Source organism: Quercus robur, chromosome 1 (assembly GCF_932294415.1).
Source record: "Quercus robur chromosome 1, dhQueRobu3.1, whole genome shotgun sequence".
NCBI lineage: Eukaryota > Viridiplantae > Streptophyta > Magnoliopsida > Fagales > Fagaceae > Quercus > Quercus robur.
In genome coordinates this window covers 12,586,624-12,605,175 of record NC_065534.1, presented here as the reverse complement: position 1 = coordinate 12,605,175, position 18,552 = coordinate 12,586,624, and the positions used below count along the sequence as shown (strand labels likewise).

At 35.2% G+C, this 18,552-nt stretch overlaps 2 protein-coding genes across 2 annotated transcripts; one reads left to right on the top strand and one right to left on the bottom strand.

Annotated features, from left to right (window-relative positions):
• Window positions 1-6,202: 6,202 nt before the first annotated feature.
• On the bottom strand, window positions 6,203-8,772 carry LOC126721567 (F-box/LRR-repeat protein At1g67190). Its single transcript, XM_050424616.1, has 2 exons — window positions 8,476-8,772; window positions 6,203-8,156 (listed from the first exon to the last, which is right to left on the bottom strand). Exon 2 carries the CDS (start codon window positions 7,904-7,906, stop codon window positions 6,647-6,649), a length of 1,260 nt encoding a protein of 419 aa, XP_050280573.1. The 5' UTR covers window positions 7,907-8,156; window positions 8,476-8,772; the 3' UTR covers window positions 6,203-6,646.
• A 3,893-nt stretch (window positions 8,773-12,665) lies between these two features.
• On the top strand, window positions 12,666-16,836 carry LOC126721556 (transmembrane 9 superfamily member 5). The gene is made up of 7 exons (XM_050424610.1): window positions 12,666-13,043; window positions 13,138-13,178; window positions 13,717-14,305; window positions 14,398-14,529; window positions 15,034-15,190; window positions 15,277-15,761; window positions 16,565-16,836. The coding sequence occupies exons 1-7, from the start codon at window positions 12,874-12,876 to the stop codon at window positions 16,779-16,781; spliced, it is 1,791 nt and encodes a 596-aa protein (XP_050280567.1). The 5' UTR covers window positions 12,666-12,873; the 3' UTR covers window positions 16,782-16,836.
• The last annotated feature ends 1,716 nt before the right edge of the window (window positions 16,837-18,552 follow it).

Here is an 18,552-nt window from a genome sequence, read left to right as displayed (position 1 = left end):
AAGGTAAGCGGCAATTGCAAAATTTATCTGGAATGTAAGAGAAGCTGGTTTAAGATGGATCATGGTGTAGTTGACCTATCACCAAGGAGAAAAGATCATGCCAGCCAATGATTAGCAATGGACCCCAGATGAGAGTGAGAAATTATGATTAGTCAAGACTGAAATGATACCCAGTATAGGTTTTTGTTTGAAAAATGTGACAACTTCCCCAACTTTTAACTCTACATCCAAATCAATCACAAAATTTTCAACGAGTAATGATAACCAGAGTCTATTCCATGCAATTTAGTCACTCCTGAAATATTCACATGTTGGATTAGGTTTAATTAAATAGTCAAGTGCCTAATTCAGGACACCCTAGACACAACCAAATCAGACACTCGGTATAGTATAGGTTGATAATATGTGGGAATCCCATGTTATCTTTATATAATTATAGAAGGAATAATACCTTAGATTATAGCCAAAATCTTTCTCTACCTGCTAAATTCAATGTATAAGACACCAAATGATTCCCAAAGTTCGAATGGTCTATGAATTAAATTACATTTATGATTAGAGTTCAAATAACATATTGATAACCAGACTGGCAGAATGTTTTCCAGAGCCAACCTGCATGACCATTTTAATCGTTTGTACAAAGTGTTCTTTTCTAAGGAGACATTACAATTTACCCCCATTCATTCCAATTTAGCCCTATCATAATTTAGTTCACAAAATTTCAATTGTTACCTCTTGACCCCCCTAAAGTTTGGGGTAAAATAAAAGAGCAGTGTTATTATATAATCGTGACTTCAAATCACGATTTCAATTGTTTTTTCACTTATGTAAATACATGTGTAACAATTATTTTCGAACGATTTCATTTTGATCCAAACTTTTGGGGACCGAAATATAGCAATTGAAAAAAACTTGAGGGACTAATAATTAATTGGGGCAAACCAGAAGGAGGTATTATGTTTGTCTAAGAAATGCATAATCGGTTAACTTTTACACATCCTAATAGCTTCATTTTAGTCAAACTTTAGGGTAGGGGTGTGCATGGGTTGGGTTGAGAGGAACTTTTGATCCAACCCACCATGATGGGTTAAAAAAATCCAACACAACCCAACCAATCCACATGAATCGGGTAGTGTTGGGTTGAACCCATGGGTTATATAGTTTTTTTTTTTTTATTACTATTATTATTAAATCGAGCAATAAAAAAAAATATATATATATATATATCTCACTTACCACTTGAATTGATAAATAAAATATACATGAACTAGTATTTCAACTTAGTTTTAAACAAAATATATCCAACTAAGTTGATAAACAAAATATACATGAACTAATATCCCAACTCAATTATAAACAATTATGAGTGGAGTGGGAGAGTGAGAGTGGGATGCAGCAAAGAGAGAACTAAGACTGTTAGGGTTTACTAGGTAATTAGGTTTTATAAAAGAAGAGCCAAATAGGGGAAAAATTAAATAAAAAATTATTAATTATATAATATATAATATATTTTTAAATATATATATATATATATATATGTGTGTGGGTCGGGTCGAGTTAGGCAAGTGTGTGATTGTTATGACCTGAACTCAACCCAATCCACTATTAAAATAATTTATATAACCCAACCCAACCCAACCCACCAACCCCTAAAAACCAACTTAACCCAGTGGATTAGATTGGGTCAAGTTAGTTTTGGTAGGTTGGCTGCACAACCTGCACACCCCCACTTTAGGGGGTTAAAATGTACTGGTTGAAAGTTTGTGAACTAAATTACTAAATTGTGACTAGAAAAAACCGTAATGGAATCAATTATAATTTTCCTTTTTTTCCAAGTGAGTTTTAATAAACAAAAGGGCAAATTTCATTAACATATCCGGAGGTTTAGGATCATGCTAACAAGGTCCAAGATATTTCAAAACTGACTAATTTGACCCTTGAACCCAGCTTGATCACTAAAACAATTAAACATAATAATTAACGGGCCTAACAATGTTTAGGGACTAAATTGCAAAAGCACAATAAAAACAAATTGTAGTTTGTTATAAATGCTGACTTCTGAAATGAATGAGGTAGAATGCTGGATTTTCATTTGTAATTGGTGATTAGAGAAAGCCCATGTAGTTGTAGTTCACAGATATCAAATGCAAAAACCAACACAACTGAAAAACCGTACTTCTTTCTCAAAAAAAAGAAAAAGAAAAACCGTACTTGTTTGGTACATCACCAATAGGTGATAATACAAGGAATGCAAGAGCATAAGCTACTGTCATGCAACGTAAAGAAGGATATTAGTTTTCTAATTCTATAACATTCAATTTGGTCGTCACCCAAAAAAATAGAATAAAATAAAGCATTGAAGCTGTTTGCATTGATTAAAATGAGGAATGTTTTGCGTTCATCAAAGATTCAAAATGAATAAAAGTGAGCAGTAACATGAACAGCAAATTAATTAGTTATACGCTCACATAAAACAAGTTTTTGGGATAATCCAATAAGAAATGAACAACAATTAAGGAGGCAGTGATGGAACACCATACCAAAGCCGAGCACAAAGTCCTTTTCAATGCCAGTGGGATCAAATCACATATATAAATTAAGATCAAAGTACAATGTTTCGACTTCCAAGTTTTCGTTTGCCACCAACTTTTTTGTTTAGCTTTTAGTTTATTTTGTTTATGCATGGTTTTTTAAAACTTCATTTTTTTTACGTAGGTATATTTTTTTTAACCTACTTTCAGTAAAAATTCAAATAAATTTACATCAGATGAAGAATCAACTCATACAAATATATTAACGCTATAATTCAAAATCGGTTGGGGACCATGCCTCGTGAAATGGAGATCATTAGTTCGAATCTCCTATTCCCCCTTCCTATGGATCACAAACAAACAAAACTATAATCAAACAGTTCCACAATATACAATCAAAAAAAAAGAACTCGTATAAAATTAATAAATCAAGAATTACTCTCCAGCAATAAAATAGCTACTCAGTCACCAGGCTGGCAACAAATCAATTTTCCGGGCCTTACTATGAACATGTTTATATGTATATAACTAATTCGTTAATTTACCTCTAGAGGACTCAGCCTTACAGTTTGCAAATTGTTCATTTTAAAAAGTTCATCCATTTTGGTTCTGGTTCTATTCCAGATTAACACAAGCCCTTATACAAGGTAGGTACAACCATAAACACACACACACTCTCTCTCTCTCTCTCTCTCATCCACCAAACACACCCACATATCATATGCTTGCTCACCAAAATTACATAGTCAAAAATCATCAGTCCATAGGCCTCTTAATCCCCTTTTTTTGGTTTACTTTGAACCCCACACTACAGCTCTTTTGTTCCACCATATATAAACCAGTATTGCACAGATTTCCTGCAAGTAGCTTCTAGTTCCCTGCAACTTTACTTTTGGTTTCCAACAATTAAAGGGACATCAAGATTCAATCTTTTCTTGAGTGAATTCAAGCAACAAGACCTTTCCTTCCTCATCTAAAGTCACCACCACCTTTCCCCTCACCTTGGCTACCAATCAACCCTCTAAAAACCCAGCTATACTGTCTCATTTCAGTTAGTGTGTCTACAAGTCTATCCTACATCCGCTCATGTCTTCACCTTTGTTCAACAAATAACTAATTAAAAGCTTCCAATAGCCAAGGAAGAGTAACATGTATGCTCAGAACCTTAGAGCTAGAATGCAAGCACTCTACCCTAGGTCTAACTTCCCCATGATGCATGAAAACAACTGAGAATCATATTTGATTACACTTGCCTCCAATAGCTACAACATGGATTAACAGAATAAATAACATGGTAACATTTGCTTTTTATGGACACCATTGTAACGCCAGGAAATATTAAAGGTTACACAACAGGCAAGCAAAATGGATTCCCTTGCATCCTACTGTTTCAGAAAATAAGTAAAGCAAGCCACTCACAGGACAATCAATGAAAGAAACAATGCTGCTTGATTTAGCTGTGATACATGGCTTGCAAGCTAGATTACGATGTAGCAAGATTCAAAGGTACATTTAAACATACTGGCTAGGCTCTCAATGCCAACACTATGGAATGGCTTTGACAATTAACTACACACTCAAATAACTATAGATACATGTAGAGAATAGTTATAGAACACACTGCAAATTAATATTATAAAGGAGCTCACATTGCTTGCAAAAAGAAGACCAACTTGTATCATAGCACTAATGCTTACGGTAATCTATTAAAACAAAACATAAAAAAGAGGAAAAAATGAACATAGGAATCGCTGCTTAGAGTGGGCTAATGACACAAATTCAAGAAACACAGCTCAGGTTTTTGGCAGAACTGTTTTATTTAAGACGATAGAGAAACAGGAAAGAGGATTTGCAATTTTGCACTGAAAAAACCATAACCAGCCTTACTCATCTATATACCAGGACAGAGGTCAGCAGATCTCCTTCATGTTCCACCTTAATAATGAAGTCGTATGTCTGGGCTCAGTACCACTAAGTTCCTCATTTCTTATAGTAAGAATGACATTGAAACATATTTATTGCATCCTATGACAAAAAGTTCTGCAAATAATTCAATCCATATTAAATTCATAATATGAATATACAGAACTCTCAGTCTCTCATGATGCTCTTGACCCTAAAATAATTCCAAGATCATTGATCTTTCAATGAATTTTATCCTAGGAATACATGTTTGTATAAAGAAGTGCATGCAATTCTAACCATAAGCTTCTCCATTGATTCAGAGGTTGGTATAGTTTCCAGTTTGTCTTTTAACAGCCACCATCCACATAATATTTTTCTAAATGCAATAGCAGAGAACAGAGGCACTACCAATCAATCCATCTACAATTTCTAGTCCCTCAATCAATAATTGGCAGATTTCCGCCAACTGAAAATAGCAAGCAAAATAGACAGATGATCCATTTCTTCATTATTCTAAGAGGGCATCATATTAAAATTTCAGGTTGTTGCATTATTCAAAGAAGCATTTTTAAATTCTATTTCTTGTTCCTCCTTTTTTCTTTGCATCACACAACAATTGTTTCTACGTTGACCGACAGACCAGCAATCAAGATCTCAGCCATGCCACAAAGATCTAGGTTTTACGACATAATTGGTCATCTTGACCATTGGATTTAGAGGACGAAATAAATTCTTATTTTATCGGACACTTACACATGCATCCAATGGGTCTTGAACCTAGGAATCTCCACCCCATTTGTAAGGGGGGAGGAAGTATCATTGAACTAAACCTTATTCGCTGATTTAGAGGATTAAATATGTGAGCCCACAAATGACCGCACACAATGCTGCAGCAAATCTATGCATAGAGAATAAGGCCCCATGGCAGATGTAACTAGAAAAAAGTACTGACATTAAAAACTGAAGACAAAAAAAGAAAAGAAAAAAGGGTTTGTAATAGTAGATCACTAGATCCACCCCCCCCCCCCCCCCCCCAACATTAGGAAAGGAGACAAGAATAATTGTGAGTTTTAATATTCAAGGTACAACGATGAATACTTCGGATAAACCAACCTAAGACAATTATGAATGTCAAGTGAATTTAGAAACTCTGGAAAATCAAGCAAATGATGCAATTGAATCAATTAAATAAATAGTAGTCATTCGTAGCATAAAGTACAATGAATTATCAATACAAAGCAGAGCAACCAGTAATGGAATTCCCTGGGCATAATAATGCCCTCAATTTCCCTTCAACCAATGACAAGAAAATTCAAAGCCTCTCAATTATAGGGAGTCCTATCTCCTAGCCTAATACTCTACTTTGAACGGGCTATTACCTCCAAATCCCTCAAGGAGAATCCATACCAAACGTAAATTTTTACCCAAACTATTTTATTTTTATTTTTTTAATTTCTTGGATAAGTTGCAAATGTCATTATTAGACAGATACTAAGGATCCCAGCAAAACATTAGTGCCATAAGCCTGCTCTGATACCGTATTCAGATATGAGCCATTCCATCTCATTTACTAACCAATATAAGCCAATGACTTATTTCTCTACTAATAAACAAACACATTACCACACATCTTCCTTCCATTTTACTCTACAATTTGATACTTTTTATGTTATTTTTCTTAAAACTAATCATCATAAAACTTAAAGCTATGCCTCATATGCAATTTTCCCCCTAGTAATAAGTAGTTATTGTGTTAGCGACTTAAATACACAAAAATAACTTGCTTTCTATTGTAGTTATGTGAATAACTTAATGAAAACATTATAATTAGATCCACATTCTCAATTATAAAAATATTACAAAACCTCAAGATCAAGCTTTAGAGATGCCTGTGAAACTTAATCAGCGTCATTTGGACACACACATGGAGCAACTTCACAAATGACAAAGGATTAAACAGGACACAAATCATCAAAGAAACACATGTTGGAGGTTGACGAGAGGGGAGTTGTTCTTTGCAATTAAGCAAAATCAAAACAAAGTGATTGGAAAATAAGTTACTTTGTTGAAGAAAATTGAAGAAATTTGAGCTATCATTTGTAAGGCATGAAAAGATGTTCCAGCTCTATGCTGTAAAATATACCTGTGTATGTGCCTATACACATCAAATCAGAACCAAAAATATTTCAATTATTGCATTTTGCAGATTTCTACTGATACTCAAACTGCACCTCAACATGCAAATACTTTCTCATGAGCTGAACAATGGAAGATGTAAATCTGGCCAAAATTTGGCATTCATCATGTGATTTTGCCTCCGAAATAATCCCATGAATAATCAACTTCTTAAGATTTGGGCATCGTTCTAGCAGCCCCTCAACCCAATGTGAGAATAGATCATTGATTACAATCCAACCAATCTCCAACACAGTCACATTCACCAAGTGAGAAGACCCTTGCAAACCATAGTGAAGCACTCCATCTCTTAAGTCATAACTCAATGAAAGGTGACTCAGCTGTGGGAAACAAACAGCAATTGTTTCCAAATCCACAATCTCATCCTCTTCATCAAACACCATATCCCAAAGGCGAAGCCTCTGTAATTTTGATGATCTTGAGATCATTTGGTAGAACTTTGGCCATATAATTGTGAAGTTGCTGATATCTACAATCTCAAGATTTTCTACAAGCTCGCCAATATCAAGATGTAACACACTAACATCATCAATCTTGAAGTGCTTCAAGGTCCCCTTTCCAATGAGTTCGAAAATCTCGAGGGCACAATCTTTCAAGTGCAAGCACTCAATACTATCAGCCTCCAATATAAACTTGTCCAGACTGATTCCTTCGACATATATACTCTTCAATGTGGGACTTGTCAGCTCAACTGTCACTTGTGCATCTGACATTGCAATCTCTGGATCCACAAGTTCCAAGGTTTCAATCTTTGGGCAGGCAGTGAGGAGAAGACTCAGATCCAATGCTGAAATACTGACACAACTTAAAGATAGGGATTTCAAACAAGGAAATCTTTGAAAATTGGGTTCAACCCCAGTAATGGAATTATGGGCCAGCAACAAAGATTCCAGCCTTTGCCTGCCACATATTTCAAGAATGTTTACATTTGGAGAAGTCCGAACATTATAAATCAATCTGCGCAATGTTTCCCTGGTATACATAAGCCATGCAATGACAGCGGAAGCTGAGAACACATCAACATCATCCATCAGAATTGACAGACCTTGTAATCCCGTGGTTTGAAATATCGTTCGAGTTATCAAGATTTCTAGCCGAATAGGGGTCAAATCACGGTAAACAGCCCAATCAGTGGAATTGAATGACAGTGTGTGAAGGTGTTTGCGGTAAGCTTCTCGCCATTTACGACAAGTTGCAGAGGCTATCACTACCTCTCGGGCGGCTCCTAGCCTGGATAGTATGTTCCCAACAACTTCAACAGGAAGATCCTCCATAACTCAAAGATAAACAAACAAATGAATCAACAACAAAAATCCACAACCTGGGTTTCCCACAAAAAAGATCAAACAAATGGAAATTGCTTAATTTCCAAGAAGCAAACCGCCAAATCTTTCACAAAACACCATAAAGTCATAAACCTTTGAAACCACAGCAAATATCTTCTTCACCAATGCAATGATCCACAAACAGGAAAGCTACCCAACAGAGAAAACAACCTATAAGCACACCAAATTTAATGGGATCCTGAAACCAAAATCAAGGAACAAAAGAAAAAAGATCATAAGTAAATGGGTTTTGCCTAAAAGATTCAAAAGTTGTAAGCTTCAGCATAATTCAGAATAAATGAAAAAAACCCAAAATCTAACTACGAAAACCCATAAAAAAAAAAAAAAAAAAAAAAAAAAAAAAAAAAAATCAAAATTCAGCATCTGGGCATTCATAGGAATTCAAGAAAAGTACTTATTACATCCAAAATGATATAGATCATACGCATTTCAAATAAATTTAAAAGAAAAAAAAAAAGCTGTGGAAGTAAAAATGAATCTCAGTGATTACTGCATACCTGAGGATAAGATAGCAATGAAAGAGCTGCAATGATAAGAGTAAGAAATGAGAAGAAAGGTGGGATTTTGATAAAGGAAAAGTGAGTCAAGAAGAGCTTGATCGCAGGCGTGACAATGGGAGAGAGATCCGCCACCCTATAGAGAGAGAGAGAGAGAGAGAGAGAGAATGAAAATGAAGTGGTTTTGGTCGTTTTTTGGAGGGTTTGAGAGTTCAACGGGTACCGTATGTATTGTACATGACCCACCCAAAATCCGGGAGAATAGAATAAGCTGTGTGGTAAAATTACTTAAAATGACTTTGCAATGTCCTGTGAATCATGTGAAGCAAAGCAGTTGCCTTTAAATATGCCATATGCTTTGCTGCTTTTTATTTATTTATTTTTTTTGAGAGAGTTTCAACCTATGACGTTCACTCCTGATGATAGCTTTTTATTATCAGATCAAGACACCAATCGGTTTTTGGTGTAGGCAGGGATTGAACTCCAGATCTCTTATACAATCATCAGAAACTTTACCAGTTGAGCTAACTGGAACCCACATTTATTTATTTATGTATGTTGTAAAACACAAAGCATCTTCTTGCTAGAGATGCTATGAGAGAGTTATCTCTTGTGACCGTCTAATAGGATATTATTCTGTTATAGATATGGAAAGATTTGAATAATCTTTTTATTCTTGTCGAGTCTAAAAAAAAAAAATACTACTAACTTAATCATGGCATGGTTGCTTGCCGGCTCACTCACTATGAATCTGTAAGTGATTTATATTCTCTTTGATAATTATTTGTAGATCGAATCAACATATTCTTACCCAAAAAAAAAACGTTTAATTTGATTTCTTTTCTATATTAGATTTGACATCGCGCATAGAGTTGAACTTTGATGCATTTTTTCCCTTAGGATATATTTTCTTGCTAAAATGGGTGTTTATAGCTCATCAAGCACATGAGTATTTTACCGGATATAAGAAATTTCACTATCCTATACACACCATTTAATTATAGAGAATGAATTCTTTGAGGATGGCCCAAGAATGCTAGCCATGAGATTTAAATTCCATACCCCATAGATCGCATTAGACCTTGGGAACTACTTTCCTTAAAGATGTTGATAGATCTATTTTGCCATAGCCATACCATCCAAATATGCTAACATGCATCAATTCATGATGTCATAAAATAATAGGTCAAGCCATGTGAGGTGCATCTTACCATTTTTCACATTTTTCTGGTCATCGTTTTTCATGTTGCATTAGAAGACATTTTTACTTTTGTTAATTGTGTTATTGGTCCTCTTACTATTAGCATGGGCATCACTGAATAGTACATGCTCCGTTGTGAATGTGTATGTTGTAGCATCTCTCTGAAAGTTGCCCAATACTTAGAGATGTTTTCATTAAAGCTGGTGGCTAGATACATTGAATACATGTGAAATGTAAGTGTGAGACCCATCGTTTTAACTTGATGCATATTGTACCCTTTATTTCCTGAAGGCGACGCTTATATTTCCAAATTTCACCCATGAATGAAACATCTCATCTAACTCAGTAATTACTATTAGTTGTTTTATCTCTAAGCATGTGATTGCTACAGCCTCCATCCAAAAACAAATTATTCTCATGTTTTTCCTGAGGCATGTGACTGGCCAAAAGCAAAGTCTGTATTATCACAATTCAGTTAGTCAACTTTAGCATGCAAATAGCTTTCATGTGTTCAATGTAGCTTAGCAAAAAAACATAAATAGCTCAACAAAAATAATAAAGAGCTAAACTAGTATTACTATTTTCGTGTGTGTTCTAATAAGTATTACTATGTACTAAAAAAAAAAAAAAAAAAAAAAAAAAAAACAACTCCAAAGAGAAGACAAAGAAAGTCAATGAATTCCTAGTCCCCCATATGGAAAGACATATAAAACCCAACTGATGATGTCAAAGATCATCAGTTGGGTCACTTATCTAATCCATAACTCTTAACGGACTGTTAGGATCTATATAAAAAAGAAAGCTTATCGAAAAGACTACCAGGGTGTGCCCCGATGGGGAGCCTCAAATACTAAAGTTAGTATCAAATCATGTAGTATTTTGTATGTAGATAGTATTTTTGTAGCATTTTTCTCATATCTTAGCAAGTGATGCAAATTGTCCCATTTATATGTGACTTGGGTAGTAGTTGTACTCATAAATGTCTTCTTTTACATAATTGGAAGTGATTGTTATCCTTAGTACAATGGTCATTGTTTTGATAAGAGTTTAAAGCCTATGAGTAATAGTCGTCGTTGAATATATTGAATGTGCTTAAATTGTTACTTATATTTCCAAATTTCACCGATGAAACATCTCATCTAACTCAGTAATTATTAGTTGTTTTATCTCTACGCATGTGATTGCTACAGCCTCTATCCAAAAACAAATTGTTCTCATGTTATTCCTGAGACACGTGACTTGCCAAAAACAAAGTCTGTATTATCACAATTCAGTTAGTCAACTTTAGCATGCAAATAGCTTTCATGTGTTCAATATAGCTTGCAAAAAAACATAAAGAGCTCAACAAAAATCATAAAGAGCTCAACATAGCTAAACTAGCCCCAAAGAGAATGTGAAGAAAGTCAATGAACTCCTCCATATGAAAAGACATTTAAAACCCAACTGATTATGTTAAAGATCGTCAATTGGGTCATTTGTCCAATCCATAGCTTTTAACAGTCTGTTAGGATCTGTAAGAAAAAGAAAATTGATTTAAAGAGACCATTAGGGTGTGCCCTGGTGGAGAGCTTCCAATGCTTAAATTAATATCAAACCATGTATGAGCAAGACTTAGGTACTGTTTTTTAGGTTCTCTCTTTAATATTTTGTCATGTAGATTTTTTTCTCGTGGGATAGAAGTATATTTCTTAGTTAAATAGCCACATGGTTGAATCTTAAGAGGAGAACCTAAGGAACATCACTTAAGGTGCTGTATCTAAGTTTTGTCCAACCATGTATTTTGTATGTAGATAGTATTTTTGTAGTATTTTTTTCATACCACAGCAAGTGAGGCAAATTGTCCCTTTTATAGGTGATTTAGGTAATTGTTGTGCCCATAAATGTCTTCTTTTACATAATTGAAGGTGATTTTTACCCTAAATGCAATGGTCATTGTCTTGATAGGAGTTTAAGGCATTTGAGTAATGGTTGTCGTTGAATATCTTGAATGTGTTTAAGCGGTTACTTATCTTTCTTTGATGGCTTGCTAGTGACTTAAGGTCTTTTCCGTGCTCATCACCAACCAATTGGCAAATTTTTTGGGGATAATTTGCTAATGTTTTTAAGATATTATTCATAAAAGGAATTGGTGTGCCATGATTTAAATTTCAAATGCTAAACTTGAATGACAAAGTAAATTTCTCTCACAGCCAGCATAAAAAGAAAGGTTATTAACAAGAAAAGGTCTCATTAAATAGATTGGCGTATTATATGAAGCAAACTTTTTATATCTGTTAGAGTGTTAGGTCTTGTGGGAAAATACTTAAATAATCCTGGAGCACTATTCCGAGCTCTCATAAAGGGGGTGGGCACAACATGTGGTCCCACCATGGGCCCACCCCTTTTGTGAGAATCTGAAGCAGTGTTCTTGGACTAAGTATTGTTCGGTCTTATGAGACCCATATATTGCAAGAATGACAACTATATGCCATTCCAACATTTTTATGAGCACATGCTACTTATAGATATATTATTTTATAGGGTCATGCTAACGAGTGTCCTAAGAATTCATTTCAGGAAAGTTTTAATATCATTTTTATGAAAAATGAAAAAAATTGTCAAAATATTAATTATTTTTTTTTCTTTTCCCATAAAAACTTTCTTTAATTGGATTCTTAACTAGTACTCTAAAGGCACTCGTTAACATTTTCCTATTTTATATAATGGTGGTATACAACATCCCATGAAAATAGAAATAGTAAAGGGACCTCTAATTAAGAGAAATGTATTAAGTCAGTGCCACCGTGGTTACACACCAAGTTGTGGAATAAGGCTTAGTTATTCTATAAAACTAATCTAATAAATGAGTAAATTTTAGGTATTTTGAGAGTACAATGCCGTTGTGCTTCCTCCCATGAGGTCCCTCACATTTTAGTGGATCACATTAATTAAACTCTCATGATGGGTTCACATAGATTAGATGTAAAAGAAGAGAGCACCGATTGGAATGCCTAATAACTTTCCGTAATAAAGTCGTTTGAATTAAACAAATCTGGAAATCTCAGGAAACGGGGTCGTTTAGACATTGAACAACAGGAGAGTAAAGAAGTCAAAAACAAGGTTGTCTACTAGTCTTGCCTCACCTGACCTCCAACTTTCCCAGATTGAAGATCGGAATTTCGAATCTCTCTCTCTCTCTCTAGCTTCTGTCTTCATCTATGATTATTATTATGAGTAAAACCTCGGAAATCATTGTCCTTACAGTGCTCTTGTCAGCCCTAAGCTTCATAGTCCATTCAGCCACAGCTAATCCAAACAACCATCGCTACAATGTAGGAGATCCCGTCCCCTTTTTCGTCAACAAAGTCGGACCCCTCAACAATCCCAGGTAATCTAATCCTCCACTTCTTCTTCTTCATCATCATCATCTCTTAATATATATATTTTGTTGTTAATTTTGTGATTTCTGTCATCGCTCGCAGTGAGACCTACTACTATTATGACTTGCCATTTTGCCGACCAGGTTTGCCCATTTCTTAAATTTTGCATATATTTCTTTTCTACACATTCAACTGTACTGTTTTTTTGAACTGAATGTTGAATTTAATGAAACCAATAAGGTACTGCATGGTTGAGCTGCGTTGTCAAATACTGATTTTTTTTTAGTGTTCACTAAGTTGTAATCTAAAGTGTATCATATGGCCATAACCTCATGATTTTTTTCGCGCAAAGACTACAATGTGCGCTTTTCATTTGACAGCACTGCATCTAGCCACATCAGTTTATAACAACATTAAAGTGCACTGCTTATCAGAAAATATTCAACTGGTGTTAGTATTTGTGATTACACATGAACCTAGTGTGTCTTAAACCCATGACCTCACCCTTGAACTAATTATTATAGGAGAAGGAAGTGCCAGTTGAGCTATAGCTCGATGGCGAGTATTTATGATTTTTCTTTCTCTGCTATGTCCAATACCCAATCATATTTTGCTATGAATCAGTTTGATTTAAATTCACATGTGCATGTAGGACTGTTGGTTTTTATTTGCAATTTGCAGATCCGTTAGTTCCGAAGAAGGAATCCTTTGGGGAAGTTTTGAATGGTGATCGCTTAACCAATGCTTTATACGAGTTAAAATTTCGGGTGGACAAAACCAGGGAGACCCTGTGCCAAAAGAAGTTTAAAGTTGCTGAAGTTGCAGAGTTCAGGGGTGCTGTCATTGATGATTTTTACTTCCAGATGTATTATGATGATCTTCCATTGTGGGGGTTCATTGGGAAAGTTGAACAGGAGAGTGGAATACTTGGTGAGAAGGGTCCCAAGTACTATCTCTTCAAACATGTTCAGTTTGATGTTCTTTACAATGGGGACCAGGTCATAGAAGTACGTGCTTTTAGCGATCCAAATCATGTCGTGGATATAACTGAAGATGTTGAAATTGATGTTTCTTTCACTTATTCGGTTATCTGGAATGAGAGCTCAACTAAATTCAAGGACAGGATGGGAAAATATTCGAGGGCTTCATTAGTGCCAATCCGCCAGCAAATCCATTGGTTCTCGTTCATTAATTCAGTTGTAATTATTGTACTCTTGATGGGATTGCTTACCTTGCTTTTTATGCGGCGTCTCAAGAATGATATGAGGAAGTAATTTCACTATTTATTTTTCTCTGTTTGAGGGTAGTAATTAAGCTGGTCATTTTACTTTGTTGGTCTAATCTCTTGCATATGTCTTGCAGATGTGCTGATGGGGATGAAGAAGAAGATAAGGAGGTTGGTTGGAAATACATTCATGGTGATGTATTTAGACCTCCTCCAAACTTGTCCTTGTTTTGTGCTGTCTTGGGCACTGGTACCCAGCTGCTGACTCTGTAAGACACTTTTGAACTTTTTCTTTATTCTTTGTATTAACGTTTCAAAGCTATAGTTTCAAGAACCAAAATCAAAATAGACCCAACACATAAAGAGTGTAATTTGCATTTCAGCATATATATATATATATATATATTCTGCCAATGAGCTTTAGCTCAAATGACTCTAGTGTATTCAAACAACATGGGTGCATGTGCCACTTACCAACCAAAATACACACACATAGTTATATGTAACCAAAGAAGCAAATTTTAAAAATTATTGCAATATTGCGCCTGGTTTCTGAACTAGTACGATATTGGATGGTGTTACAGGCTAGGACGTATATTAGTGGATTGTGATAGGGACACAAAGGTGGTGCTTCAGCACTTAACAATTAACATACAGTCATAAATTTGCAGAGGCCACTTATGTGACTCAGACTAATAAATTTTTCAATATCTTGACTTGAGGTTATAAACATTTAACTTTTCTTTCAAATTATATCTGCATTTTCCATTCAGGGTTTTCATCTTATTTGGCCTAGCATTTCTTGGTGTCCTCTATCCATACAATCGTGGAGCACTGCTTGCATCTCTTGTTTGGATATATACAATTACATCTGTGATTGCGGGGTACACTGCTTCTTCTTTCCACAATCAGTTTGCTGAGAATGGATGGGTAGGTGATTTATGTAATTCTTCATATATTTTAATGACTGGTGTTTTAACTTGTTATCCTTGTGACACAAATAATGCAATTTCCAGGAATGGAGTGTTCGTCTTGCTGGGTTGCTGTACCTGGGCCCATTGCTTGTGACAGTGCTCATTCTTAATATAGTTGCCACAGGTTTAGGGGCCACAGCTGCACTTCCATTTGGCACCATTACAGTGATTCTTCTTGTATGTCCATGTGTTGGTATTCCATTGCTTGCCTTTGGTGGGGTTTTTGGATACCGTCATAGGTCTGAATTTGAGGCACCCTGTGCTACAAAACGATACCCAAGAGAGATTCCACCATTAGCTTGGTACCGGAAAACACCTTGTCAAATGTTTATTGCTGGTCTTTTATCCTTTAGTGCAATTGTCCTTGAGTTACACCACTTGTATGCAAGCATGTGGGGCTACAAAATATGTACTCTTCCTGGCATATTATTCATCACCTTCGTCATCCTCGTCATTCTAACTGCAATGATTAGTGTTGGTTTAACATATATTCAGCTTTCTGTGGAAGACCATGCATGGTGGTGGAGGTATGTTCTCTTGCACATGCAATACACAACAAAGAGGCACTTCTATCTATGAATTTTTTTCATTTTAAGTTTACTTATTCATTTTGAGATGCTCTTAACTTATTTCATTCGAATGTTTTGTGCATGGGAAGATCTTGAATTTTCAAAAACTATGAGGATATGTGAACCTAAAATTAATAAATGGAGATTATTAAAATGGGGTAAAAATTCATCAGAAAAAAGGTCTAATTCTGTTACTTTTAGAAAAAATGGGTCTAATATTTTTGGGGACAAAGAGGTTAATCAAACTTAAATAACAATGGACTTTTCTACACATTTATTTGGGTAGATATCAGTATTTTGTCCAAATTTTGAACATTAGCCAATTTTTTAATGTAGATGTGGGAAAATGACAATGAACCTGGCTATATCATATTTGTCGTTTGCCATCAAATGTTTCATTTTTAAATGTAGCACAAGCCTCTGTCCAGTTTACTATAAATTATATTTTTGGTATCCTTCTGTAATATTAAGGGGTTTAAATTTAAATCTGAAGGGATGTTTTTCTATTGCTTCATGCTGGCTCTTTCTCATCAGCAGTCCAACACTTTGATGATGTGTTTGAAATCTTAGACTTGCCCTTTATCCCCATTGCAACTAAAATTAAAAAAACTGTATACAATTTTAAGAAGCTTGGATTAGGTTTTATCTATATGTGTAGTCTTATACCTTCCCTTATCAAAGAAAAGAGTTGCAATTTTTTTTCCTTTATTTTCACTTTACTTGACCATGTATTGATTATGTGTATTGTCTGTTTGATGCAGATCGGTGTTGTGTGGGGGCTCAACAGCCATTTTCATGTTCGGCTATTGCATCTACTTCTATGCCAGGTCAAACATGAACAGTTTCATACAACTATCCTTCTTTATAGGATATAATGCTTGCATGTGCTATGCATTCTTCCTCATTCTCGGTACAATCAGTTTTCATGCTTCCTTAATGTTTGTTCGCCATATATACCACGCTGTTAAAAGCGAATGAATCTGTTCATGAATTCCAGCGATATTATGAATTTAATGGTCTGTGTTTCTCTCAATACTACCCCCTGCAACACACACACACACATGCATGCACCAGCACAGGCACATGCAGGCAGAGAGAGAGAGACCAGCATTGTATACCTAGATATAGATGAAACAAAGTTGAGAGAGGGCACAAAAACTGTCAATTAAGATTGTAACACCTATGAATTCCTTCTAATTGGAGAGATGAAAAATATGACAAAACATGTGGCCATCATCGTATACCTACATGTAATAAGGTTCATTGATAATCATGCAGCATGTTTTTATGCACTTAAGAACACATTCATGGGCATATAAACAACATTGTGAAGCAACATATATGCGTCATGAGCAAGTTATGATTGTGAAAACTAGGTTTCAGATCTGTATCTGGAGTAGCACACTGGTGGGACTCATTTAATCCCAAAGGTAGTAAGTCAGGGGAGCCTTTTATTTCTGTGCCTTTATTTTTCATCAAAGGGGGCTAATGAACAATACCCCAAATGGCACTTTCTCCCATTGTAAGAGGAAGGCGATGAGTTAGATTGACCTAATGGGTCTGCATGTAACTTTTCAAAAACTCACCAAAAGAAACTAAGAAAGTGTGAAATGAAGTTGTGTTGCTTTAAGTAGTATTATATTTTTGCCAAAAATGCAAAACTCACCCTCTAAGTTTCATCACTTTTCATTTAAGTCCTCTAAATTTCATTTATTCTCAATCAAGTCCTCCTTTAACAATCTGTTAAATGTTGCTGTTATCTACATTAAAAATGCCGTTTTGTCATTTTTAAAAATTTTAATTTTAATTTTTTGTTTTAAGAAAACGTTAATTTCAACCAAAAAAAAAAAAAAAAAAAAACCTAGAAATTATACTAAGAAATGACGAACATCATTGAAGAACAAAATTGAATCCCAACCCCATACCCTAGCCCAATACCGAGAGATTGAGAAAGAGAACGGGAGATACCACAAAATCTCACCGGAATTGAAAAAATTAAAGGAAACCCATTTTAAACTATAACATAAAGAACCAAACTTTGTATTGCTCATTCATCAATCAATCAAATCATAAAATTGCCTTCACAATCAAATCACAAAGCAATTAACAAATATTACCACATGCTTCCGTGATATTTGAGAGTATAAGGTCCAGCGTCCATCATGCGATTGAAATGGCTATGGACCTTGTGATTATACTTGTCACTCTGGTCCAAAAGCGTGAGCTCAAAGAGCGCCTTGACATCGGTACCCTTGCTCGCCAACGCAACGAAGAGCGATACATAGGCGGCGTTATCCTCGCCGCTCTTGCCGTCAGGGTAGAAGTAGACGGCCTAGGTGTAGTCGCCGACGGCGAAGGTATCGGAAGCGATGAACTTTCTGACCCCCATGCCTTTCGCTAAGGAGTACCCATTGATCTTGAACTCATGGGTCCCAACTACTGTATCTCCTGTTCTCTTTCTCAATCTCTCGGTATTGGGCTGGGGCATGAGGTAGGGATTCAATTTTGTTCTACAATGATGTTCGTCGTTTCTTAGTATAATTTTTGGGTTTTTTTTTTTTTTTTTGTTGAAATTAACGTTTTCTTAAAATAATAAACTAAAATTAAAATTTTTTAAAAATGACAAAATGGCGTTTTTAATGTAGATAACGACAAAATTTAACAGATTGTTAAAGGTGGACTTGATCGAGAATAAATGGAACTTAAAGGACTGAAATGAAAAGTGATGAAACTTAGAGGGTGAGTTTTG